The sequence below is a fragment of the Callospermophilus lateralis genome, chromosome 11 (assembly GCF_048772815.1).
Source record: "Callospermophilus lateralis isolate mCalLat2 chromosome 11, mCalLat2.hap1, whole genome shotgun sequence".
NCBI classification, from domain to species: domain Eukaryota; kingdom Metazoa; phylum Chordata; class Mammalia; order Rodentia; family Sciuridae; genus Callospermophilus; species Callospermophilus lateralis.
Window position 1 is genome coordinate 39,787,709 of NC_135315.1, and position 24,534 is coordinate 39,812,242.

At 51.5% G+C, this 24,534-nt stretch overlaps 1 protein-coding gene across 3 annotated transcripts in view; it reads right to left on the minus strand.

Moving 5' to 3' along the window:
- Rhbdl3 (rhomboid like 3) overlaps nucleotides 1–24,236 on the minus strand; it is a 46,726-nt gene extending 22,490 nt beyond the window's left edge. The window contains exons 1-4 of one of the 3 annotated variants that reach the window (XM_076870282.1): nucleotides 24,126–24,236; nucleotides 22,557–22,580; nucleotides 7,851–8,009; nucleotides 3,524–3,748 (exon numbers count right to left, since the gene is read on the minus strand). In XM_076870282.1, the coding sequence (XP_076726397.1) occupies nucleotides 3,524–3,748; nucleotides 7,851–8,009; nucleotides 22,557–22,580; nucleotides 24,126–24,236 (519 nt within the window). Of the gene's footprint in view, nucleotides 1–3,523; nucleotides 3,749–7,850; nucleotides 8,010–22,556; nucleotides 22,581–24,125 lie in introns of those variants that run through there. The other 2 variants (XM_076870281.1, XM_076870283.1) reach the window with 2 other exon arrangements.
- Nucleotides 24,237–24,534: the final 298 nt, after the last annotated feature.

A 24,534-nucleotide genomic window follows, 5' to 3' on the forward strand; every position in this document is an offset into this window, starting at 1 on the left:
GTAGTATTGTAGGGACTGGGGATGCAGCTCAGTGGTAGAGCGCTTGCCCAGTACCACCAAAAAAAAAAAAACAAAAAAAAAAACACACATTGTGGTGAAATCCACATATAATCTACCATCTATTTACCATCTTACCCAGTTTTTCAGTGCACAGTTTGGTAGTACATTCACATGTGCTACTGTCGCCACCACCCATCCACAGAACTCCTTTCATCTTTCAAACCTGAAGCTCTACACCCACTAAACATCAATTCCCCATTCCCCTTCCCAGCCTTGGACAACCACATTCCACTTTTTGTCTCCATGAGCATGACTACCCTAACCGTCTCATATATATGGAATCACAAGTCCTTCTCCTTCTGGGACTGGCTTATTTGAGCATGATGCTTTCAAGTTCACCCATGCTGGGGCACGTGTCAGAATGTCCTTCCTCTTAAAGGCTAAATAATACTCCATTGTATGGATCTACCACATTCTGTTCATCCATTCATCTATCCATGAATGCCTGGGAGGCCTCCACATTTGGGCTGTTGTGCATTCTGTTCTATGGACATGGGCATACAAATACCTCTTCTTGTCCCTGCTTTTGATTCATTTGGTATACACTCAGAAGTGGAATTGCTGCATTGTGTTTAATTTTTCAAATAAATGCCAGAGTATTTTCCATAGCGGCTGCACTATTTTATACTGCTACCAACAGTGCACAAGGGTTCTAGTCTCTCCAGATCTTCACCAACCGTCTATGTAAATTGATTCTGCACTTGACAAAAGTGTACCTATTTAGGCCCTAAAAGGGTATTTATTTTGACTTTTTTTTTTTTTTTCTGAAACTCTTTTTAAAATGTACCATTTGTGTCCCTGTGTTCTTAGACCATATGAATACCAATTAAGGATGTTTCAGGTTCTGATCTGAGCTGAGACAGTGACCTCTTCTCCTCAGCCATCAAAGGAGATGGTGTTTTCACTCCTATACTAAATGGTCCCAAATTCTTTAAGACTTGGGTCTGCTTTTTATTTTTAAATATTTATTTATTTTAGGGGGAGGTACTGGGGTTTGAACTCAGGGGCACTTGACCCCTGAGCCACATCCCCAGCCCTATTTTGTATTTTATTTAGAGACAGGGTCTCACTGAGTTGCCTAACAGCTTGGTTTTGCTGAGGCTGGCTTTGAACTTGTGATCCTCCTGCCTCAGCCTCCTGAGACGCTAGGATTATAGGCTTGCGCCACTGCACCTGGCTTTATTTATTTATTTATTTGGTACTGAGGATTGAACCCAGTGGGGATTAACCACTGAACCACATCCCTAGCCCTTTTTTTTTTTTTTATTATTTTTTATTTTGAGACAGGGTCTGAGTTGCCTAAGTCCTCACTAAGTTGCTGAGGGTCACTTTGAACTCAAAATCCTCCTGCCTCAGCCTCCTGAGGCACTGGGATTATAGGCATGCACCACCATACTGGCTCAGGTCTGGTTTTCAATTTTCTTCTCTTCTGTTGTTTCTCTCACTGCCAGATTGCCAGCTGTTAACTTCTTACTGCTTGCTAGCATTGGGCCCCTGTGTAGTAGCACACCACCCCCTCTGTGTTCTATTTTCTACCTGTTATGGAATTAGAGAATCAGGTTACTAGAACTGTATGTAAAACAAAAGGCTTGGGCTTTCCCATGAAGGGCTCTGAGATAGTTTATTTCAGCTGTTTGAGCATTTTCTGGTTTCTTCTGAATTAGCAGTTCAAGTTCACATAGCTGAGGTTTCTGGAAATCTGAGCCAATTTTGGATACATCTGACCCCTCTGGACCAACTTGGGCAAATTATTTGAATTCTCTGGTCTCAGTTTCCCTATCTGGATATGGGTATCTAGATTTCCAGCATGGTCATTAAGTTTAAAAGTGATAAAGTACTGGTAATCCCAGTGATTGAGGAGGCTGAGGCAGGAGGATCACCAAGTTTGAGGTCAGCCTCAGCAATTTAGTAAAGCCCTATGCAACTGAGCAAGACCCTGTGTTAAACTAAATAATAAAAAGGTCTGGGGATATAGCTCAGTGGTAAAGCACCCCTGGGTTCAATCCCCAGTACCCAAAATAAAAGTAATAAAGAACACAAAGAACCAGCCTCGTGCCTGGCACACACTCAGAGAAGGAAGTTATAATTAGTGTCAGGTTAAGACCTGCTGGGCTCAGCCTGGGCATGGCTTAGGCGCTGGCAGCTGTGTTCCTCGGGGATCTCTGAGAAGCTGTTCCGTCCACCTCACACCATGCGGGTGGCCTGGCAGCAAATACAGCTTCCAAGGCATCTCATTATTATTGGTCCTCAAATAGCAGTTAATAAATAGACCAATACAGTCAGCGCTGGAAGAACGAGTCCAAGAATATCTCAGGGAGAAAAAAAAAAAAAAAAAAAAAACCCTGCAACTTCAATATGTACTTGGAGGAAGCCGTAACAACAAACAGGAGAGCTCTGAATCACAGAGCAGACTGATTGACCAAAAGGATGAAGAAGAAAGATGCCACGGAGCTGAGCCATCCTGCCATCTGATGAGGCAGGAACTCTGCAAGGACAGACGCAGAGGTGATGACTGGGCCCAAGGCTTTGGGAAAGGAACAGCGCGAGATCATGCAATGTCAAAGGGAAGTCAAGCACTCATCAGGAACTGGAGGTGGGCGGGGGGGCTTAGTAGTGCCAGGGTTGAACAGCCACGAGAGCTGAGCTCCGTGGTGCACAAAGTATCTCCCAACTCTGTTGCCTAAGCAGGAGAATTTTTTTTTTGCATAACAATAGGTATGGCTGATTCTCTTAGGGGAGAATGTTCTTTAAAAATACGTTTAGCCCACGTTTACTTGTTCACAAATACTCCTTCCCAGAGGTATTTATGGGATGCTTTTGTGTTCAGAAAACACCCCAGCCCTTTTTTCACTTGAAAGAGGCATCCTTCCTGTGGCAGGTGGGTGTGGTTACTCCTGCTTTACAGGTGGGTAATGGAATCCCAGGGGAGCCAAGGACTGGTCCACCTTGCCCCTCGGGGAGGAACTAAAATAAATGGACTTGACTGAGTTTGCCTGGCTGACTCAGGGGCCTCAGGGGAAACCCCCACACTGGTGTCCCTGCAACCATGTACCAAATCAATGAACTAATCGCACGGTTTCTGTTGCCCGTTGTTTTGGCAGGGGTGGCCATCTGGGGACTTGGCTACAGCAAAAATTACTTGAAGGACTGCAGTTGTGGCTCAGTGGTAGAGCGCTTGCCTGGCATGTGGGAGGCACAGGGTTCAATTCTCAGCACCGCATATAAATAAATAAATTAAATAAAGGTTCATCGACAACTAAACATTTTTTTTTTTTTTAAATGGCTTGAGGTGATAACCTTTGGAACCTCTTTGCAGTCCACTGTTATTCTCAGCCTTCATCCTTCGCTGGAGAGGTGTACCTCCTCCCCTTCATGATCTCTGAATCCTCTCGGCTCCTCTCCTCTCATCCCCCTCCCCTGCTCTCCCAAGGCTGGGCAGCCCCTTCCCCACCCTTGTCCTTGCCTCCAGCAGTGTGACTGTGATCATGAACCAGGGTGGGGGGCAGCAGGTGTAGCTGTCGTAGTACCACTTGCGGTCAATCTCGCGGGGTAGGGTCTCATAGGCCACGTGGCGGATCAGCCGCTGTGAGAGGCTCAGCCCCTTCTCGTCCAGCAGGGCCTTGCTGCTGAGCCTGCGGTTGCCCTGCAAAATGGCCTGGCGGAAGCTGTTGGAACGCTTGTTGCCCATCTGTGCAGGAAACAGGGTGGGGAGAGGGTCAGAGTGGGGGCCTCTGGGAACCCACCCACCACCCAACGGTGTCCCTGTAACCATGTACTTAAACCGGGCCCAACTCCACATTTCATTTTCTTTTTATAAGAGTCGATTAGAGCCGGGCACATGTCTGTAATCCATGCAACTCAGGAGGCTGAGGCAGGAGAGCACAAGTTCAAAGCCAGCCTCAGCAACTTAGCAAGGCCCTAAGCAACTTAGCGAAATTTATCTTAAAAGAAAATTTAAAAAAAGAGCTGGGGATGTGGCTCAGTGGTTAAGCAGCGCCCCTGGGTTCAATTCCTGGTACCAAAAAAAAAAAAAAAAAGAGTTGATTAGGGGACTGCAGTTGTGGCTCAGTGGTAGAGTGCTCGCCTAGCATGCATGAGGCACTGGGTCCGATTCTCAGCACCACATATGAAGCAACACTCACTGGCCTCTGATTATGTTTGGGGGGCTATTCTAAGCACTTTACATGGCCCATTTGATACAACTGTGAGATGAGGACTAGGAACACTCCTGCTCTACCAGGTAGAAAACGGAGGCACGGAGTGTTTCAGGAACCCACCAAGTTCAAATCCAGAGCCTGTATCTGATTTCACTTTTACCTTCTTTCCATTCACTCCTTCATCATCCATCTATCACAATTTGCTGAGCAATTACTAAGTGCCAGGAGCACTGCCAGACCCAGGGGCAAAGGGGTGGATACAACGGTGCTCAGGATAAAGAAGTCACCAGCAAGACAGCTGCGATGAGAGCACACAAGAGGGAGCCCAACTTGTCCCGAGGTGGTCAGCCTGGGCTTCCCTGCAAAAGCGAGATCCGCTGAGAAAGAAAGAATAAGGAGGAAGCAGAGTCCTCAAACACGGCGGAAAGGGAAGGGACAAGCAGCCCTATCTGCTATCTGCAGTGCCCTCAGAGCCCAGGGTGGGGGTGGAGCCCAGACAGAGGTCAGACCCTACCCTCAGCAGCCCAGACACATCCCCCATAGAGTTCTGGCCGCCTCGCACAGAGGTCATCCTGACTCGCAGAGACCAGAGGTGGCCTTGCCGACTTCCAGCCTCCAGAAGCCTCTGCAGCCTCCTCCCTACACTCCGGACACACTCTAGACCCTTCCCATGGGGAGAAGCCCTACAGACACAGCTCTTCCAGCCCCAGAACCCTACTAGTGAGGGGATTAGTAATGTATTCCTGGAGCCACAGGCCAGCAGTGGACATCGGGCTAAGCCTGAAGGAAGGAGCTGGGCAGAGCTGGCAAGGAGAACCAGGCCGGAGCAAGGCACAGGGATCGGAGCCTTTGTAGAGGAGGACAGCTGGGGAGGATCTGGGTTTAGACCATGCCCGGTGGTGGGAGTCTCCTCCGCAGAGCCCTCTTCTCACTCCTGAGCCCTCTGTCTCTCGCCTCCAGGGTCTGGCTTCCAGCCTTCACTCTACAGCAGGCCATGACAGCTGAACCCCTCCAGCTAGTCCAATTCCTGTCCCCTCCAAGCCTACCAAGCTGGGATGGGCTGCTTCTCGGAGGCTCGGGAGTTCCAGGTATGCAGGCATGCACAGCATGTGCGTGTACACACACACATGCACACTGGCAGCTGATGGCCAAGGGATGGCCGGGAGGAGGGAGCAGGCTCAGGACAAGCCCAGGAGAAGCAGGATCTGTAGGCGCTCACCACGCAGCAATGTCCGCCTCATGTCTAGAGCTGTGCTGGGCACAGTCATTACCAGAGTCTCAGGCTTCCTGGAGCTTACGAGGGAGGAAAGGGTGAATGGCAGCAGAAGACGGGGTGCTCTTAGTTACTGGGTGCATGTTAGCATGGCCACGTCATGAAAATGGGGACTGAAGCTTAGAGAGCGTGAGAAATTGAACTGATCCATAGTACATCAGAGTCAGGATTCAAATCCAGACCTGCCTGACCCCAGGGGCAGAGTAGCCTACATGGAGCTTTTATGCCAATTAAAGAAGCCAGGCCTTAGTGAGGAAAGCTCAGGCCAAGATTTCAGTCCCCCATTCATTCCTCAGGCAGGCATCCTGTGTAGTCCACAACCTGCACACCCCTACACGACACTCCTGTCGGCTCAGCTGTATGCAATGTGTTCCGTGTCACCAGAGGCCTGGGAAACGCGCTGTTGGGGCTCTGGATGAGGTTGATTCATTCTGCTTAGGTTGGGCCTGGTAGAGGCTCACAAAAGATAACAAAGCAGTCTACGTGGAGGAAGAGTTATTAAGAGACGGCAAAAACTTCCTTTATCATACTTGATCCTTGCAATAACCCTGAATCTTTGGGTTTATTGTACAAATGGGAAAACAGAGGCCCAGGGAATCTTTCCCAGTGAGCGGCAAAGGTAGGAGTGAGAACCAGGGCCCACATCTGCCTCCCTCCAGGATGCAAGTTCTTTGCCCTCCCCAGAGGGTGCCCCTGGTAAGTTGGCTGCTCCAGCTTAGAACTTCAACACAGAAATCTTAACAGCAGCAAGTTACTTGCTGTGAGCTCACACAGAGGCCTCTGAGATGGAGAAGCTTTTCTCTGGCTCAGCAAGCCCTCACTCTGCCTTGAAACTGGGCACGTGTCTTTTTTTTGTTGTTGTTGTTGTTACTGGGGATTAATCCCAGGGGCGCTTTACCACTCTTGTAGCAGTTGTCCCATCCCCAGCCCTTTTTATTTATTATTATTAATTTGAGACAGGGCCTTACTAAGTTGCTGAGCTGGCCTGGAACATGGCAATCCTCCTGCCTCAGCCTCCACAAAAGGGAGGTTCTCCTGTGGGACTGGGCAGGTATCTTGTGGCAGCACACATGCTGGCACTGGGGCTGTGCAGGCGCAACCCCATGGCACCGTCTTTGGTGACAATGCTGGGCTCCAAGTCACAGGACTCACCTCTGTTGTCCACCCCATAAGTCCTGAGTATCCCCACATTCCCGGCTCCAGCTCAGTTCTACCCCAGGCTTTCCAGGAGCTCTGCTCCCTGGGTTTCTCTGAACAGCAGGAGATTCCTCTCTGCCTACAAGGCCTCTGTGCAGCTCCCTGAGGCAGCGGTTAAACACGCTGGCCCCAGGGACATGGCCTGCCACTCACCCAGGAGGCTGTGAGAGCAACCCCTGGGCACCCACATCACAGAGGTCTCTGTGGTGTGATGGCAGGTGTGGGGTGCGAGTGCCCCCCCCCATGATGCCTTGGAGCTCCAGGAGCCAGGGGAACTTCAACGGGAGTCACCCCACCCCTGCCCCCTCCACAGGTGACGTGAAGGGAGGTGGATCACCTCCATTTCACCACCTGGGAAACCAAAGACTAGTCTTGTACTCATCTCACGAGTTTGCGCGGCTTCTCCTGATGTCCCGTTCACCCAGTGGTGGGCAAAAGGCTGCCTGCTTAACCCCACTGACCCCCATTCCAACCCACCACAGTAACCCCCCAAGTGGCACAGCATTTACCCTCAGTAAGGAGGAAGTCTCCGTTCCAAGATGCCCGACCATAGGGCTGGACGTGTGAGACGTCCATCTCTTTCCCCTTGGCATCTGCCGGCCGGTCCAAGTTGCTCAGCTGCTACCTTCCAGGGAGGTCTGGCCTGACCTCCTCAGCATCTACTCCTTAGCTTCTTCTCCTGCCAGCAATAACCACCCAACTCCTAGACTTCATTTTGGCGGAAGTGACCCCACTCCTAGCTCTAGGGACAGACACTGATTGGTTAGAGTCAATCGATACATTCTACTGACCCAATCTAGGTCAGTGGAAGGGAGGAAACCCAGGACTTGTGCATGAGCTGCCACAAGAAGAGACTGTAAGGTATGGCCTGGGGGGTTATGTATGTAAGGGCTGGAACAGCTGCAGCTACTTCGCTGTCACAATGGGAGGTTCTGGAACGGACAGGAGCTGCTTTGAGGAGGAGCTGCTACTGCAGAAACCAGAACCAAAAGCCAGAGACCTATCTACCTGGTCCCTAATGGTACCCTTTTGTTTGCTGAAGCCTGGGCTTTTTAAAAATACTGTGTGAGTCAACAGATCCCCTTGTCTGAATCTCTTTCATGTATCTAAGTCACAGTCCCCAAACAGGCCCTGCCCAGTGGTGAGGGCCCCAGAGCACTCACCAGGTTGACAAAATCCTGGTAGCAGATCTGCCCGTCCGCATGGCTGTCGGCAAGGGCCAGGAGTACCTCCCTTTTGTGCGGGTCCAGCTTGGAGCTGTGGCTCTCGAGAAGGCTCCGGAACTTGCCTGTGCTGATGTAGCCTGTGTTCCCGGGGTCAAACTGGGGGAGAAGCATACAGCAGAGGGCTCAGCAGGACACCACCCCCTCCGGGGACTCACGTGGGGACCCAGATTCCCACAACCACTCACAGGCTCCTGTCACCAGCCCTCTGCCAGTGGAGGCCTAGGTGGTGTCTGGGATGTTCCCACGGCCCCCTTCAGGAGCACCCAATCCAACCCTCTCAGAGGACAAGGAAACTGGGCATTGAGTTGAGGAGGAGCCACTGGGCCTAGGGCAGGGAGGAGGGTGGGAGGAGGTGTCCCAGGGAAGACCTTCCTGGGGACAGGCGCAGGGTGGGGGGGCACAGGAAGCACAGCCTGGCAAGCCCTTCCTCACCTTGCTGCCAGCCTGTCCCAGGACCCACTCACAGACCTACACTTGCAGGACTGGCACCCCCCCCCCCCCAAGAGGCGCTGGGCTCTGTAGTTTTTGCCTTGGAGTTTGTGTGTTTTACATCAATCTCTTTTATCCTCTGCTGCTGGGTCCCTCCATCTAGGATTCCTGCCCTCCCTCATCTCCCTGGGAGGCTCAGACTCTCTTCCCAACTACTCCCGTATCCTCTTCTCCGGAAGGCTCTCCTGGGGCACGGCCCGTCCTGGCTGCTCCCCTACACTCTGGACAGGCTCTGGGCCTCCCTCCGGCTCACACTGCTCTCTGAACACCTTCACCTCCTAGCCGGCCTGAGAATTCCCTGAAGGCTGGCATCACGACTTGTCCCAGGTACTTAGCACACGGAGCCTGTAGCTTCGGGCACTCAATCAAGATTTGCCGGATGAACAGGCGGGGGATGTTCAAATGAACAGACAGGCGCTAATTTTCCAGGAAACACCTCTCGTGGATTCATTTAGAAAAAGCAGGATGGTGTTCATCTGTCCCAGAGAAGCCCTTAACCTGTCTGCCCTTCCTTGCCCACACAGCCCACTGGATGCCAATCCCCACACGCTCCCTGCTAGGAAATGACACTCCACACTACTCCGTGTCTCTCATCTCTCCTGGGTGCCGAGGGTGTTCCTGTTTGCAGAGGGCTTCTCCATAGGTCTCTCGGGGCATCCCTGAAGATGCTGCTGTGGGTTGCTTAGGCTTTAAAAGGCAGTGGAGGGGGCGCTGGGGCTGTAGCTCAGTGGGTAGAGTGCTTGCCTCACATGCGCAAGGCCCTGGGTTCCATCCCCAGCACCACACACACACACACACACACACACACACACATACACACACACACACAGAAAAGGCAATAGAGGGGCTGAGCTGTAGCTCAGTGGTGGGGAGCTTGCCTACCATTCACAAGACCCTGGTAGGCAATCCCCAATACTACAAAAAAATTAAAAATAAAAATAATAAAAGGCAACAGACACTGGGGACATATGTGCGTACAGGACAAGGGAACCCAAGAAGGCCAGAGCCACATTTCCCACGTCTCTGGATGAGGTTAAGGAAAGTGACTTTGGGGAAGCAGATTCTTTGTGCTGTATTTCTAGACAATCCAGAGCAACGGTCAGGAGTCATGGTCAGGAACCTCGTAAAAGGTGGGGGCTCCAGAATTCTCACACCCCTACCTTAAACAGAGATATTTAAAGTAGAAAAGAGCCCCCAGACAGCAACAGCTCTGGCCTCCTTATCGCTCAGAGGCAGAAAGTGAGCCTAGAGAAGGAACATGGCAATGGGTGCCAACAACCCCTTCCATCCCCAGAAGCCACCTCTCGCCTGCCTCACCTGTCTCATATGGGCCTCAATGCGGGAGGGCAGATGGGTGGCAGGGGTGAGGTACAGGTCCTGGGAGACCCCCAGTGGACACTGTAGGGTGCAATGGTCTGCCACACGGTGTGAAGCCTCTCTGGCCGGCAGCCGGGGAGGAAGCCCAATGGTTTTTCGTCTTCTGGGAGCAGGGACACCAATCCCCTCCCAGGGGCCTCCTGGAAGGCCTGGGAGGGCTCTGGGGTAGGGGGCTGGGATCAGCACCAGACAAAGAGCCACCTGCTCTCCTCCTCAGCCTCCCCCTTCAGGGCTCCCTGCTGTTGTCCTAGTGACAGGGGCTGCCCTGTAGCTCCTCCACCCCCAGCCCCCACCCCCGGCCTGCCCACCCTGCCCCAAGCACATTACAGGCTCCACGCTGCGGAGAATGAGCTGGAATCGGGCCGAGCTTCCGTTCTCTGCCAAAACTCCACCTTTCATGCCAGGGCCAGACAGGCCAGACAATGGGGGGGTCACTGCTACCCTGATACTGAAGCCTCAGGGATTCCAGACGCTGACTGAAGGGGAGGGAGAGGCAGGGATGGGGCCAGCTCCTGAGCTCCCCGGATGCACACAGGACATCTTTCAACCACATCCAACACCTGGGCAGATGAGGGCAAGGGCAGAGACGGGCAGGGGACATGGGGTCAGAGACAGAGAGAAGAGGACAAAGAGAGAAAGAGAGGGAACCAGGGGGAGAGGGCATGCCCAGAAGGCAGGAGAGAGGTAGGTCCAGCACCCCAGACGGAAGCAGGGAGCTTCTAATGGAGCCTGTGCCCCTGCTGGGGGGGGCGGGCAGCAAGGGACATGGCAAAATCCTATTTTTGTCTCGGCCACTAGTGAGGGTTGGTATAACTCAGGGTAAACAGCTGGTGCCTCGGCTGCCCCATCTGTGACTGGGCTGAAGCAAACAGGGCTCAGCTTGCCAGGGTCCGGGGGCTGTGACACCAGCTTCACCTGCCTCATTCAAACAAGGGGACACCTCTCTGCCAGGAGGTGCGGCAGACCCTCTCTGGGCAGGTCGCACCCGTTGGCCTCCTTCGGGCCTCTAAAGTGGGGGAGATCACACTAGCAGCATGGTTCTGAGCTTTCAGGAAACTAGCCCTGCAAATGTAATTTCCTTGTTAACAATGTGCCGGGGCTCCTGAGACGCCCCCTCCCTCGAGTACCCTGTGCCCCGGATTCACCCGCGTTGGCAGTGGGGCACTCTGGGGATGAGGTTGGGGCTGGGTGGGTTCAAGGCAGCCTGGTGGGGTGGTCTGGGCAGCTGGAGGAACATGGGCTGTGAGTGGCACGGGGGCCTCCTGAATAGGGCCTGAGATGGGTGAGGGGGCAAGTCCACATTCAATGGAGGATGGGAGAGGCAAAGGGAGGAGAAAGGATGGAGGCAGAAGCTAGCCCTCCCACACCCCCATCCAACCTGCCTCGGCCTTGAAAAGACCTTCCCTTCCACGGGATTTTTAATCCCACCAGTGCCAAGCCCTCTGGCCCCTAATCCCCTAGGTCACTAGCTCTCCCCAGACTGAGGCCAGCCACACACACACACACACACACACACACCCCTCTGTCATCTCCCTTCTCCTACCCTGAGCCCCGTCCTGAGACACTTAGCCCACCTAGGCTGAACAAATGGTCTACCCAGTTTTCTCTGAATTGCTGCCATCTGGGTTTACTTCCCCTCTTTGGGGCCAGGGGTGGGAGGAGAGTCCCCCGAAGAAGACCCCACCCCAGCTGCTGTGCCGTTTTGAGCAGTTCATTCTGCCACACTGCCTCAGTGTCTCCATCAATCAAGTGGCAGGAGCTCTCCCTTCTCGAGGAAATGTAAAGGGTCCACATCCATCCCCGTGCACGTGAGGTGCACACCATCAGTGATGGAGGGCGGGGAAAGAGCCACAGCCCACTCTGCACAGGGGGCCAGTGGATCCATTCTGAATCCTAGCACAGTCAAGGGGCCAAGGGCAGGTTTGGGACCAGGATGAGGTGGCTCTACATGGCGGGTGGGATCATTTAGGTCTGCGCTGTCAGAGGGTCCTAGTGATACTGGGGAGAGGGACAACAGATTAGGGACTCATAAATCATGGTTCAAAGACCTGGAAGGAACCTTGGTGATTTTCAAACTGCACTGCAAAGTTCTTAGAAGCTGTGAGGTTTCTGACGCATACAGGCAGCACGGAGGGGGATGCTGAGCAGCCACCAGCCTTCCTCAGGCCCAGCAGCTCTGCCTTGAGCCTGTTTATATACTGCCTTCTACCTACTACCCACCCCAAGGACAACACAGTAAGAACTAAATATTTGGAATGTTTGCTCCGCATCAGGTACCTGAGCTACCTCACTGAAATCTTAGGCCACTATCCATCCCGATTTGCCTGGGACTGACATGGTTTATACCTATTCTCTCAGCATGATCATTAACAGTGTCTGGGGCTGGGGATGTTGCTCAGTTGGTAGAGTGCTTGCCTTGCATGCACAAGGCCCTGGGTTTAACCCCCAGCATTACAAAAAAAAAACAAAAAAAAAAAAAAAAAAAAAAAAACCAGTGTCCCCTTCATTTTCAAAGTGCCCCAACTAGGCTGATAAATTGTTTGGGGTGGGAGGGAGGATGAAGGCACCAAGTGCTGAGTTGCTGAAGTTTGCACAGATGGTAACTGGTGCAGATAAAACGCATAACAGGCAGAAGGGCTCAAAGCCTGCTCTCTCTTCCATTAGTAGGATTTAGTGACTAAAGAGAGTTTGAAAGACTCTAGTTCCACCCTCTCACGTGTTCATCTAACACCTATTTACTAAGGATCAACTGTGGGCCAGGTACCGTTCATTTTATGGGAGGACGGAGAAAGAGAGTCACAGGGAAATAGGTGCCGGGAACCAAGGGAATGAAAGAAACTACTCAAAGAGAGTTTCATCGGCAGTCAAGATGGACATGATCTGAGGTTCCTCCATTGGCTTTGCTGCCCCCCATCCCCACCCCCCGCTTTCCCTTGGTTTTCTGCATCAAGTTCAGCTTTATGAAATAGAGTCCCTGCTGCAGGATTTTCCCAGTACGTATTTTGTGGCACTCCAGGTCCAAGACAGTACACGAGACAAGGATTCTGTGGTCCTATAGTTTGGGAAACCCTCTTAGAGGGAAATGATGGGCAGAAGACTATATAATAAGGAGGGCTCTACAAGGAAAAGTGGAGAAACCTGACTGATTCTGTTCAGCTGGCATTTCCCAACCGACTTTGACCTTGGATCACAGTGTTTTTTCACAGGGACACTGCGTGGAATTCTCTCTAGGAAAAACGCATGCGTCCACAGTAGAGTCATGTTTCCCTTTCGGGTAACGCAGCACCCTTGCTGGTGGTAAAAACCAACCCTTCCCCTCCACCTCATGAATGGCACAGGCTCTCAAGGCAGCTGACACTTTGCTGCAAGCTAGAAGTCTGTGGGATGTGGGCCCAGCCAGAGGGCTGACTGGGGACACCAGGTCTCAGGAGAGCCTGAGAAATCAGTGACTGGCCTAATGGGGCCGCTGAGCTAAGCGCTCAGGGAACCAACTCCGCTGGAGCTGGGATTGCCTGCTCAGCACCCAGGACAGCAGCTCCGCTTCCCCCTCCAGGCTGCAGGCTAGCAAGCCTGGCCAAGGCTTCCTGCATTTCCTCGGCACCAACAGAGCGTAAGACAAAGAAGAGGGGAACCCATCTATTTCGTATCTATTATGTATGTGTGACTTGCACAAAATGCATTTCTAAGACAAGTACATTTATGGTTCCTGTTGCCAGCACTTGAAGTCTCTCTCCTAGGAAGACCCTCTCTCTCACACAACTGTAGGGGCCCAGGACCTCACTGAGAGCTGTGAGCACTCAAGAAGATCCCCAAAAGCAGCACCTGGGGCCCACAAACCAGCTGCTACCCATGAAGACTTCCGGGGTCTGGGAGGTAAAACCTGGGATCTGAGACAGGTTCCCATCCCCATCTCCTTTGTCTCCTTGCTGTCCATCAAGGCGGAGTGCATCTTGGGAAATGACCACAGCACAGGTGCACTAGAACTTGGGTAAGGCGCAGGCAGCTGCCCCTCCCCATGGTTTGGGGGACCCCGGCTCACCTGCTGGCTCCTTGCATCATGACAAAGCTTCTGAGCAGAGCAGAATTAACGAGGCTGCTCAAGGGTTTATGGGCTCAGCAGAGCTGTCCCCACCCAACAGCCAGAGCCCACCAGGGAACTCTGGTGCATTCATGGATATTTACAACCCCATAAATTAGGTCCTGGCTGCAGCTGCTGAGGTCAGGAGGTGAGGTGATGGGAGAAGGCGCTTTCTCTTTCAGTTTTCCTTCCTTGCAAATGTGAATGCTAATTTGCCCCATAGAGAAAACCACTGTGTGCCCTTCCCTTGACCTCTTCCCCCTGACTCTTCAAAATACTCACTTTCACAATTCTTCTGTTGTTTTTATTCTCCCACCCACCCCAGATTCAGTGTAACTAGTCCCATTTAACGGATAAGGAAACGGAGGTCTTGGAGATATGGAGATAACCAACCCGAATGATCACAGCATTCCAAGTGAGGACAGTGGGCACCTCCAGCTAGCTCCAAGAGGGTGAGGCAGGGATTTCCAGAGACCTTGAGCCTCCATGGAAGGGGAAGGGAACTGCTCCTAAAACCAGGTTCTGACCCTCATGTCTTCCAGCCTCCCCAGATGGAGGCAGTAGGGGCCTGGTGCTCCCTGCTCCCCTGGGGTTTGGCCAGACCATTCCCTCGCCAGCTGGAGAAGCTGCAGTGATTCCAGGATTCCCAGTTGTATTATTTCTGTTCTTTTAGCTGTCACTCTGGGGACAGCCCAGGACTCAAGAGACTTCTCCTGAAAGCCCCTTGCCAGGCTCCTGAGCATCTGTAGGTCACAGAGCTGAATCCTAGGGATTGGGGCTGGCAGGGTCATTAAGATGCTAGACACTATTCCCTCAGCAGAGAAGGGGGCATCCTGGCCTGAATGGAGGCCGAGTGGCTGGACAGTCAGCTTGTCTAGAAACCACCTAGCTCTCCCTACACCTGCGCAGCGAGCAGAAGAGGAGACCCCAGATCTTCCCTGGAATGCAAGAAGCTGGGATGGGGTGGACAGTGGGGGGTGGGGGTGAGACTTTCTACCAGGTCCCAGCCCCCGCCCCCTGAGAATATGCCTCAGAATATGCTCCTCCCTGCTCAGTGCCACCTCCAAGGCCTCTCAGGCAGACAGCCCCAGATCCCCTGCCTTTGCTATGTCACAGGCTCTGAGGGGGCGTCGGGGGCTGTGACTCAGAGGCAGGCCCCTTGGGTACCAGGAGCAGGCATAGTGCCCAGGCTGACTCATCTGGCCCAGTCTGTCAGGGTCACCTGGGGACTAAAACCACATCAAGACCATAAAGCCAGGAGTCTGGAAGGAGCAGCAGACAGGGAGCAGCAGAAGTAGGTGGGAGCAGAGGGGGGGGGGTCTGTCATCTGGCCCATGACTCCCCTTTAGCTCAAGTTCTTATCCCCTGCTGCTTCTCCTGGAAGCCACCAAAGTGTCTCAGAACAGAGACTGAGAGATCCGGCAGAAGGAGGAGAGCAGGAAGCAGACCAGGAGAAGATGGGAAGGATAAAGGGGCACCACACTGCCCCTTCACTTCCTACAGCCCTTCTACCACACTTCAGAAGCCTCTCAGAGGACTTGGGGACAAACACACACAGAGGCTTCTCATTTGTTCCGTGCCTTTGGGTAGGACCCATCCCTACAGGCCTTAGTTTCCTTCTCTGTAAAGACAGGACAACACTTCTCTTGGGGCTGCCAAGTCAAAATGAGATGACAGACATGTGCAGACAGTAGATACTCGGTGTTTACTCTCTCAAAAGAAACTTTACCCAGAGAGACCTGTAGTTTACTTAAACAAGCAAAAAAAAACTCACCCAGGGAAGGAGGCTGAGGGCTACCTCTAGCTGTTCATGGCTCAAGATACACTGGATTCATTTCCCTTTAACAGGACAGCGCCTTGGGCCCAATGTCACCACCAGTCACCAACGAAAGTCCAGCCGGAATTGCCAGACGGAAATGCCAGGCAGAGAGGAGACTGATCCAGCCCAGTTGGTGGCCAGACATCTGCCTCTTCACTTCTACCAGGCAGCAGACAAGCCAGGTGACCAAAGAGGAGCACTTGGGCATCAGCACTTCCCAGGTACCCTTTGTCCAAAAACTTCTCATCTTTCTTTCTAGAAAGTTCAGTGAAGAGTGTGGTTTCCCAGTTTCTACCCTAAAAAAGGCAACTTGATGGGGAGGAAGGAACCCGGACTGGCTATCCAGACACTGATTCAAGACCAAAGTCAGGGGCTGGGGTTGTGGCTCAGTGGGAGAACACTTGCCTAGCATGTGTAAGGCACTGGGTTCAATTCCCAGCGCCACATATAAATAGACTAATTAAATAACGGACCATTGACAACTAAAAGAATGTTAAAACAAACAAACAAACAAAAAGACCAAAGTCAGAGCTTATTTTGAAAACAGTGTTCATTTCTTTAAATTCCAATAACATACAACAGTATTTACCAGGTGCTCACTGCCCACTGTGCCAGGTACCACACACACCACTCTGTCCTCACAATGCCGAGAGGCAAGTATTATTCTAGGCAGTTTATAGATGAGAAATCTGAGGCTTGGAGAGGTTGCCTGGCTTGCCCATTGTCACACAGCTAATGGGAGAATGAGGATTTGGCCTAGACATGTGTCCCCTACCTGCCTTAGTCACCACCCAGGGCATGCAAGCAAATGGGAGTCTGCAGGGCCTGGTGGCAAGAACACAGATGCTATGGCATTATTATAGAAAGTGACCTCACAAGGTCACTGACCTCTTTTTCCTCATTTGCAAAACAAGCAGACTGGACAAGATGCTTCCACTGACCTTCTAAGAACCTGTGGTCCTTGAGGAGGTGGTGGCAGCCACATGGTGGCAGGGGTGGTGGGGAGAGGCATGCAGGGGCACATGAATGTGGTAGGCCCATGGTTAGGACTTGCTCCTGGACTAGATGTTCTAACCCAAGAGAGCACATGCAGGGCTGTAATTTGACCTGCCATTTGTGCAAACTTACATGTGCATGGGTGACAGGCAGACAGGCAGGCAGGCAGGCAGTGTGTGATCTGGGATCCCTTGTCTCTGCTGCTCAGCTGCCTTCAAATGCATTTTTTTGTGAGTGGTCAGGGATAAAAAGGTTAACTCCAGCTGATTGATGGGGTCACTGAAGCAGGGGCAGGGCAGGGAATCTGGCTTTGTGGTGGAGGTGAGTCCACAGCCATAAGAGTCCCAGAGGCCACTTGGTAAGGGGTTGGGGGTACAGAGTGCAAAGGGAGGCTCCAGTTAAATCCAAGGCTTTGTCCCCCTCTGGGAACTGTTCTGATGGTTAATCGTGTGTTCCGGGAACCATGGCCAATGCTGCTGTCTCCGGGGCAGTGTTTTCTCTGTGCTCCTCACTAATCCACTCAGCAGTCTCATCTGAACCTCTTCTCAGTTCCCAGAACCCCTTAAGCCAGCTTGCAGGAGGACTACAAATGAGATGGGCATCGGGTCGGGCGAGGGGAAGACCCCCAGGCTAGGAGGAGTGGGGCTGGGCAGAGGAGACACTGGGAGAAAGAAAGGAGAAAAATCCTCTGGGCTTAGAAGTGACTCTCTCAAGGAACCCAGATCTCAAAAGTGGTCCTTGTGTTTCCTCCCAGCAAATTCTGATTCCTAGTCAAGACCCATCTGTCAAATGTCCACTAGGAATCAGATAATGCAAAAGGCGATTCCACTTTCACTTAATTCTCACAGTCATCCTGGAGTTAAGGATCATTTGTCCCCATTTTATATAGAAAAAAATAGAGGCACAGAGAGTTAATATAATTTCCTCAGTGACAAACCAGTAAGACTTAAAACTCAGGTCTGGCCACCTCCAAATATGATGGGCTTCAGCCCCATGAGGCCCATCTAAGCTGCCCCATGCTCTGTTTAGAAGTTTCGTGAGACAGTAGCATTTGTTTAGAAGTTTGGTGAGATAGTCATACTTGTCTCCTTCCCATCTGAGAGACTGACAAAATTGGGGTTTCTTTATATTTATGAGGGGTCTGGGAAATGCATGTTCCCAGAGAAGGAGGAGACAAAATCAAGTGATGACCAATTCTTTCTATTCCCTTTTGCTCTTCTGAACTCAAATTGTGCCACTGTGCCTTGTTGACTTAACAGAACTCTGCTCCAAACCCTTTTTCTCATAAAACATTTTAAGGATTAACCTGCAAATGGCTCTTTCAACCCAGGAAACCTTTTATGGGTTAACTGGGCTCCAGTCTCACATTTGCTACTGACCTACTCTTTGACCTTGGGTCAAATATTTGACCTTGAATCAAACATCTCTAGGATTCAGGAAGGGACTGACAACATAATCTGAAAAAAAAGGAGCTTTTCAGGAATAAATAATAAAACAATAACTAAAGGGCATAATATCTGTGCAAAATTATAAATATCAGTGGCATAGATCAGAAATTAGAAAGGAACCCAACCACATATAAAATTTGCCAAACGATACTACATTTCAAACACTAGATAAAGAAAGGGTTTCTTTTTTCTTTTTTTAAAATATTTACTTTTTAGTTGTAGTTGGACACAATACCTTTATTTTATTTATTTATTTTTATATGGTGCTGAGGATCGAATAAAGGGCCTCGCGTGTGCTTAAGCAAACCCTCTTCCTCTAAGCCACAACTCCAGCCCCCAAGAAAGGGTTTCTTAATAAGAAGTACTGGTGAAACTGGATAGGAGTAATATCCAGGTGGAATAAAGGGGTATATGATTTTTTTTTTTAATCATAAAAAGTAGTAGGAAACAGAAGGGCATCTTTATGAGATCCAGAGAGGGGTGCAAACTGTCTTGGGTCTGAAGCAATGGAAGGAAGGGTGGAAGAGAAGCCCCACTGATTCAACAGTAAAAAAATAAGATTTTTTTTTTTTTTAAAAGAAAGAGTGAGAGAGAGTGAGAAAGAGGGAGAGAGAGAGAATTTTAATATTTATTTTTTAGTATTTGGCGGACACAACATCTTTGTCTGTATGTGGTGCTGAGGATCAAACCCGGGCCGCACGCATGTCAGGCGAGCACGCTACCGCTTGAGCCACATCCCCAGCCCCAAAAAATAAGATAATTTTTTACAACGATATTGCACTATCACAACAAACAGATTCATATTTATGGTAACATTAAAATCTATTTAAATATTTAGGAAAACCATCAAGATCCCAAAGATAAGAAAAGATATTTCCCTCAAAAAAGAATTTGAGTAGAAAATGAAAACATGGAACATCTGGGAGTTGAACTGTAACCCTCAGGTTTCCTGCCTGGGTTGACTTCTGCCGCCCATGGGGAAGAAGAAGGGGGCTGTCAAGGGATGGCATGGATTGGCAATGCTACATCCCCACTTGAGCAGACCAGATAAACACCAGAACAACAGGGACCCAAGGACAGGGGTCACCTACTTTTTTCACCTCCAATACCTACAAAAGGCATCCTGGGGGCTGGGGATGTGGCTCAAACAGTAGCGCACTTGCCTGGCATGCGTGCAGCCCGGGTTCGATCCTCAGCACCACATACAAACAAAGATGTTGTGTCCGCCGAAAACTAAAAAATGAAGATTAAAATTCTCTCTCAAAGAAAAAAAAAAAAAAAGAAAGAAAAAGGCATCCTGAACATTTGGTTGAAGGGAGACCCCCATGGGACCAACAAGGCCAACATCATGGGGTCCTGTTAGCTTCATGCTGCGTCAAGGAGCTTCCACATGCTGAAGAACCACACAGCTTGGAGGAATTGGTTCAATTCCATTCCTAACACAGAGCCCAACAGACCCCAGTTTGAAACTGGGTGACCACTGGTGTCCCACTGTTCCAAGAAGGGGAGGAAGGATGTACCTGACCAGACTGACCTCCCCTGCCACTGACTTCTAGAAAGTGAATTCTGGAGGCAGGGACTCATGACAGGAGGCAGGGACTCATGACAGGTGGCATGTCCCATTCACCACAATTTGACCTACCAAGACTGTCCACTTGGTAGGAAATAATGGGGAAGCTGCCTGCAACCCCCACACTCTTCCCCAAGTGTGCCAGGTGCACCAGTGTCCCAGAGGCAGGAAGGAGAAACTCTAACAGCTTTCTGAACAATCTGAGACCAAGTATCCACTGGAAAGGCTTCATCCCTGCTCCTTGTTGAGCCCTGTCAGGGGAACAGTCAAAAGATAGCTAATAGCACGGGGGCAATAAGTGCAGAGGGACTGCACATCTGCCAGAGGTCCAAGTCATGCTCAGGAGCAGTTCTCCTGAAACACAAAGCACCAACAGGAAGGAAGAAACAGGCTTCCGATGCCTCAGGAAGGATGGAGAGTAGGCATCATGCGGAACTTATTATGAGAAAAAACTGTCCAAAGTTTTGGTAGTTTCTTTCCTAGAATTAACTTTGTCTGTCCAGAAATGATTTTTAGGTGGGCTTCTCCAGAAGCAAGGGAATGTTCTTGGTGATATTCAGGACCTCCCTCCTGAAAATGAAATATTGGGTACACATTCTCTCTGCTCCCTGGAGTCCCAAATGCTTCCCACTAAAAATTCTCCTCCATTCATCCAAATGGTTTGTTTTTAAATGTACACACACACCCATAGGAACTGGCAAAGGAAATTAATCGAAAAATGTGAAAGACGCAGAGAAAAAAAAACATGATACACTTTGTTCTAGGTTCTGATTCTAAATCTGGCAGGAGGTGTGAAGGGCTGGCAGCTTGGTGGTAGCCATAGCAGTGGCAGCAGTGGGCTCCCTCCTGCCTTGGGCTTGGGGTGCCAGGCCAGCAGCTGCTATACCCTTAGGAACCAGAGGGAGAGTGGGTGGCACTCAGGAGCCCAGGGAGAGATGCTCTATCCTGTAAGGACAGAAGCTGGTGGATGCACTGCAGCAGAGCCTTATGGGTAATGTAAACGATAACCTCAAATCCTCAGCCCAGGCTCACCAAGTCCTTCACCTGGAAAGTCCATGGCTTCAGTCCCACTTGGGCATCTGCGTTTAGCTGGCTCTTCAAATTATACCAAAGTTGTCATTTTTGCCAACCCTCCTCCCCCATCCCCCCTTTTCCCTTTCCTCCTAGCTTCTGAATCTCAGGTAATGTGGACCCTCTTCAGCTATGCAGGTCTATTAAGATTTTTCTGTCTCCTATCACATGTCCCTCTCTCTGTCCATGCTCATTGTTATCTTCCAAGTTAAGGTGTATTATTACTTGGATAAATGTCCCCCAAAAGTCCATATATTAAGGGCTTGGTCCCCAGCTTGGAGCTAATAGGAAGTCAGGCCTAGTGGGAGGTCTTTAGGTCATTGGGGGTGTGTCCTCAAAGGATCCCCCTCCTTTTGCTCTTTTTTTTTTTTTTTAAACAATCTGACTTTTTTTTTTTTAAGAGAGAGTGAGAGAGGAGAGAGAGAGAGAAAGAGAATTTTTTAATATTTATTTTTTAGTTATCGGCGGTCACAACATCTTTATTTGTATGTGGTGCTGAGAATCGAACCCGGGCCGCACGCATGCCAGGCGAGCGCGCTACCACTTGAGCCACATCCCCAGCCCTCCTTTTGCTCTTTGGCCATGAAATGAGTGGCTTTTGCTTCACCAGAATGTGCTGCTCTAGGCCCAAAAGCAGTGGGGTCAACCAATCATCAACAGGAACCTCCAAAACTATGAGGCAAATTAAGCCTTTCCTCTTTATAAGTTGACCATCTCAGGTATTTATTGCAGCATTGGAAAGCTGACTAACACAAGTGAGTCTGTTCTTGGCAGCAGGTCCCTGGCCAGCTTCTCATTCCTGCAATACACCTCACCTATTCCACTACCACACAGGATCTTTCCAAACACTGCCTGGATCCTGAAACAACCCTGCTTAAAAACTTTGAAACGCTTCCCCTCCCCACAATAAAGGTCTGGTTCAAGCTGTTGTTTCAGCCTTATCTCCCTCTATAACCCAGTACATCTTCTCTGGCCCAAACAGACCCATCTCTTCAAGTTGTGTAACTTAACATCTATGACACTGTCATCTCATCCCCAGACCGCAGTGCTCACTACCCCCCACCACTAGGACATCTCTCTCCTACAGACCAAGAGGGAAAAGCAAATGCACAACAGCACCTGAGTACCAAGCAAAGAAAAGAACCACTTCCTTGTTGAAGGCCAAATGTCCATTTCCCAGCTCCAAAGCCAATACTAGGCACTCCCCACTCCATTCCTGGCATCTAGACTCTAGGCATTGCAAATGATAACAAACTAATTTCCATTTGTAACCTCCAGTACTCCCTCATCCTTATTGCAGAATTAAAGAAATAAAATTCGCCTTCAAAAGAGCTCATATGGTGAGGCACTCCCCAAGGATGGCAGAGATTTGACTTCATGGTGTCCGTGGACCTTTGATGATGGAAGTAGAAAGAAAGCCTGATGGTTAACTCTAGCCCTTCCCCCACCTCCCTAGCCTCCTATTGCAAGTCCCTTGACTACAAAAAACTTCCCAGGCATTCAATACATGTTGTATTGTAGAAACAATCCGGTTTCTACATGGTATGAATCCAGCTCTGGTACAGTGGGAATTGGGAGGAAGGGAGGGAGGGATTCTCTTAAGAGAGCTGGTGGTTTCCTCCTGATACCTGGAGAGCAGTGTTGCCCAGCCCCAGATGCACTAGGCCACACCTCCACCCGACGTCACCACCTCAGAAGCACAGAGCTAGGGAAGCCCACGCAAAGCAGGGAGACGGAGACTGATTTCAGAGAGGGCTGGAAGGAAAGGGGGGGGGGTATTTAACTGCTCACATACCTGATCAAACAGGACTTTCCAGTGCTGGCAGAGAGGGAGGCCATGCAGGAGAGGAGGAAGAGAAAGAAAGAAAGAAAGACACACTTATCACCAAGGTCTCTGTAGCCTCCTGATGTTTCTGACCTAGCCTCCCAGCTACTGCCCAGAAGTCATAATTAGGCTCAGGGACTGGCCACAAGAACCCCGGGAAAACCTGCTTAACTGTTCCCAAATGAACAAATAGAGGGAAGTCACAGTAGGGGGTGGGGATGGGGGGCGGCAAGGTGGGTGTCTCAGGTATGGGACAGTCAGGTGGAGATATGAGTAGAACAAGGATGATTCTCAAAAATTACCAAATAAAGGCATACATTTCTGATCAAGGGCCTCTGACAACTTCTGCTGCCTAAAGTTTACGTCCACATCTACTCCCACGCCTCTGAATGCATGCCCAGGTGCAATTCCCTCAGTCCCTGCTGGGGCCAAGAGCCCTGCTAAGGAGAAGGGACTTCTGCATAAACATTAACATTTTGCCTGCAGGATTTTGGGTTGGGGGGGAGGGCGGCTTCCCAATGTGCTGAAACTCACCCATTCTCTTCCAAGGTTCAGTCTTAAACTGTGGGTACATGAGATTCTACCACGGGTTTGGCGCCCAAAGGAAGTGATAGATTTAACCACAGAAGCCTGAGACATGTTAAACTCCCCGCCCCATTCAGATTTTCTGGTTTTGGTTTTGTAGGTTGGGGGCCTGGTTTCACTTCCATCTTTCTGCCCTGAGGGAGGGATGGGGCCGAGCAGGGTGTCTGCCCAATTTTTCATCCCTATTGGTAGGTTAACCCCGGGAGGCAGAAGCTTAAGCAACTCCAGTTCCCAGGGCTTCCCAGCGCTGGATCTGCGGTCGGCGTGATGGAGACCCGAGCAGCAGATGGCAGGGAAGATCTTTGGGGTAGCCCCTCCCTGGTCTCGCCCAGGGGACCGTCCCTAGCTCCGACGTGATCTCAGACTCTTGAGCTCCCTTCTAGGAGCAAAACCGCTTTCAGCACTCCTTCTTTCCCTGCTCTGGCGGGGTTTAGGGACAGGGGGCAGTTTGAATTTCAAACAGTGTTGCGACAAGGCAGGAGTCCGGGAGGGAGCTAATCAGGGAGAAGAGGCTCGCCAGACCTGTGTGCGTTGCCGGAGACAGGGGATTCTGCGGCGCCCGTTCTTCCCAGGGCTCAGAGTCCGCAGGTCGCGAAAGAGAGGGGAGGGGGAGTCACTGCTGTGACGCGGCCGCCTCTGCAGGAAAACGCCGTGTCCCGGGCACTGCACCAGCCGCGGGGAGGGGGCTCCCGCGGCCGGCAGGTCCCTGGCGCAGCAGCCAGGGTTGTGTCCCGCAAGGAAGCCGCGGGAGCCCGAACAGGGGCTGGGGTGGCGCGCGTGTGCACCTAGGGGAGACCGTTCCCTCCGCCCCCTCCGGTTCTTGGGGGCCCGGCCAATCGGGGCGCTCCTGCATCACCTTGAGACCTCCAAGTTGCCCCACGGGGGTGAGACGGAGACTGTACTCTCCCTGGCGCCCCCCAGAAAGTTTGCCCGGGCGGAGGAGGGGGTACTTACATCCTCCGGCGCCGCGGGCAGCCTCTCATTGGCTTCAGGTTCCAGCTCCTCGATGCGCTCCGCCTCGGCGCAGGCGGCCACTGCGGGGCCGGGGCTAGGATGCTCGCCCATGGCCGAGGTGGGGTCCAGGGGCCGCCGGCGATTGCAGCGCTCGTCCCGGGGCGCCGGGCTAACTTTGCGCCGCGCCCGCCGCGCTGCTCCCGGGGCTCAGAGCGCGCCGCGCCGCCTCCGCGCCAGCCCCGCAGCCCGCGCCCGCCCCCATGGCCCTGGCCCCAAGCCGCCGCCGCCGCCGCCGCTTACCGGCGACCCTGGGACGCCCGGCCCCCAGCCACCAAACTTCTCCGCACTCGCCACCCGCCGGCCTCCGCCTCCGCCACGGCCCTGCGCCCGGCTCCGAGGCGAGGGCGCC